Consider the following 2,172-nt stretch of genomic DNA (forward strand, 5'->3'; position numbering starts at 1 on the left):
TATATATATATATATCACGCAACTCATACACATACCGTTGGCTTCCTAAAGTCTGCATGGAACCCCGCACTGATGAGCTTGCCTGTGCTCAGCTTCACACCCAGTGCACTCCGCATGCCTACGGTGGATGGGTATGCATCTCTAATATTGTATGCATTGTCTTTCACCCACTTTCTTAATGAACCCGAACGGTCACTGTAATCCGTGGGACCACTGGTGTACTGCTCTATGAGGCGTAGGAGTGACAAGTAGTACTTGGGTAGTAGCGAAAAGGTAGGGTGCGCACAGGCGTGATGAAGATGGTCAGCTATGTATAACGTATACGTAAAGAAATGATAGAAGAATTGGATCAATGCAGAAAGAGAAGAATTGGATCAATGCCGAAAACCCCCTAAGGCTGATCTTGAACCCGAACGATTAGCGTAGTCGGTAGAACAACAGGTGTACTGCTCTGTGAGAAGTAGTCGGTGGTACAGGAGCGTTTGCTAAGCATCAATCAGAACACGCTATGGCCGGGCAGCAAGACATATACATCCCACCGGAAGTGTCTATTTAGAACAAAACTATTGACACAAGTGTCAACAAGTATAGCAGCAAGACATGATACATACCACCGGAAGTGTCTATTTAAAACATAGCCACAACACAAGTGACAACAAATATAGACGTAGACGCCCAATAACTAAACTCCATCCCGTACCACGTGGTATGCTGTTGGTCCGTGTTACTGGCGTGACTACATATATGAATGTGTGCGTGTTATTGCCAATAAACATACATACAACCGTTGCGTTTCACACCCACCTTGTCCCTTTTCAGTCGGAATCGGACCAGACTTTTTAGCCTGGGCCTTCTTTTTGGCCTTACTCGTAGACCCCTGCCGTGGATTGGCCCTATTTTCTTGTCCTTTTCTCTCTTCTTGTGCCATTTCTTTCAGTATGAGATCAATCATATTGTCGTTTTTGCCCTTGCCGAATTGCTCCGTGATTTTCTTCTCGAACGCCTTGCTCCTGTGTTCCGTTTTGGGGGAGAGGGTGGATTTGAAAATGTTTATAGCACCAACCGTACACTCGAACATTCTGGCTATTCCCGTGTCACACACATCCGACGAAGAATGCGCAACACAGTTAAAATACAGAGCCAGTGGGTGAAAGTACCTGAAGTAGGTGCAACAAACTCAATGGACACAACTGATTGGACAGGGTGTCAAGCCTGAAGATTAGGCCGGGAGACGATGGTGACAGGTTGGCAACGAACGATCACACTACCATTTGTTACCCTACCGATTGTTACCTTGTGGTGCAATGCAGTTGAGTGCTGAGGTGTACATCTAAGGAGTATTGGGCAGAGGAGATTCCAACCGGAGTGGCTTGAATATCATACCCAGTACTATGCTACATAGTAAGGCATCTGCTACTGCCGCTCACATGATCTGATTCACATAAGCAAGACATTAAATCGCAACTTGATAGACTTTTCTTACATGTATATGTGGATAAGTACATACCTAGCCACTTTCTACTACACATGTATGCATATGCTCACCGTACTACGTGGATACCGAGTCGCTTGTGCGGTCAGTCGGGATATTTGGGATACTCTTAAGCCCAACATCTCCAGCGGATAGTCAATACAGTAGACCCATGCGATGCGACAGTCTCCGCAACATACACATAAACCAATCAATGACAATAACAAAGCTATGATCAGCAGACTTTGACCTATCCCCCACTGTGTACGCACATACACACACACTCACCTTCCTACGTAGTCGTTGCCCGCATGAGCCGCTAATTGAGACATTTGGTCTTCTCTCAGGCCCAGCACTTGCAGCACACGGTCCCTATAATAGGCCTCTACTATGATTTGCCCTCTATTTGTATGTCGTTCAGTGCTCAGGTCGAGATATAATGTTATTGGCATCACAAAGAAATCGCTATCAGCGCCCAATAGTCCAAAACAGCTGCAAGCCAGGAAGGGACGTAGATGTGCGTAACAGGAATGAGAAACGAACAGATCACAACGAATCAATTTGGAATCCATCATAAACTTACTTACTTACATATATATATATATATATTATAATTGTTGACATAAGGGTCAAAGGAGTGTGGAATATGTGCGATATGGGACTCATTAATCCGAGACAATTCATTTCGGAACTCACAGCAT

The 2,172-nt window shown here is 44.9% G+C and overlaps 1 protein-coding gene across 1 annotated transcript in view; it reads right to left on the bottom strand.

Moving 5' to 3' along the window:
* The window catches only part of SARC_11735 (hypothetical protein), a gene marked incomplete at its 5' end in the record, with an annotated part of 8,779 nt that extends 6,856 nt beyond the window's left edge, over window positions 1–1,923 (bottom strand). Inside the window, 3 exons of the mRNA XM_014294173.1 lie at window positions 36–226; window positions 805–1,010; window positions 1,760–1,923. Coding sequence (XP_014149648.1) covers window positions 36–226; window positions 805–1,010; window positions 1,760–1,923 — 561 coding nt within the window. The remainder of the gene's footprint in view (window positions 1–35; window positions 227–804; window positions 1,011–1,759) is intronic.
* Window positions 1,924–2,172: the final 249 nt, after the last annotated feature.

Source organism: Sphaeroforma arctica (genome assembly GCF_001186125.1).
Source record: "Sphaeroforma arctica JP610 unplaced genomic scaffold supercont1.1848, whole genome shotgun sequence".
In the NCBI taxonomy this organism is placed as follows: domain Eukaryota; class Ichthyosporea; order Ichthyophonida; genus Sphaeroforma; species Sphaeroforma arctica.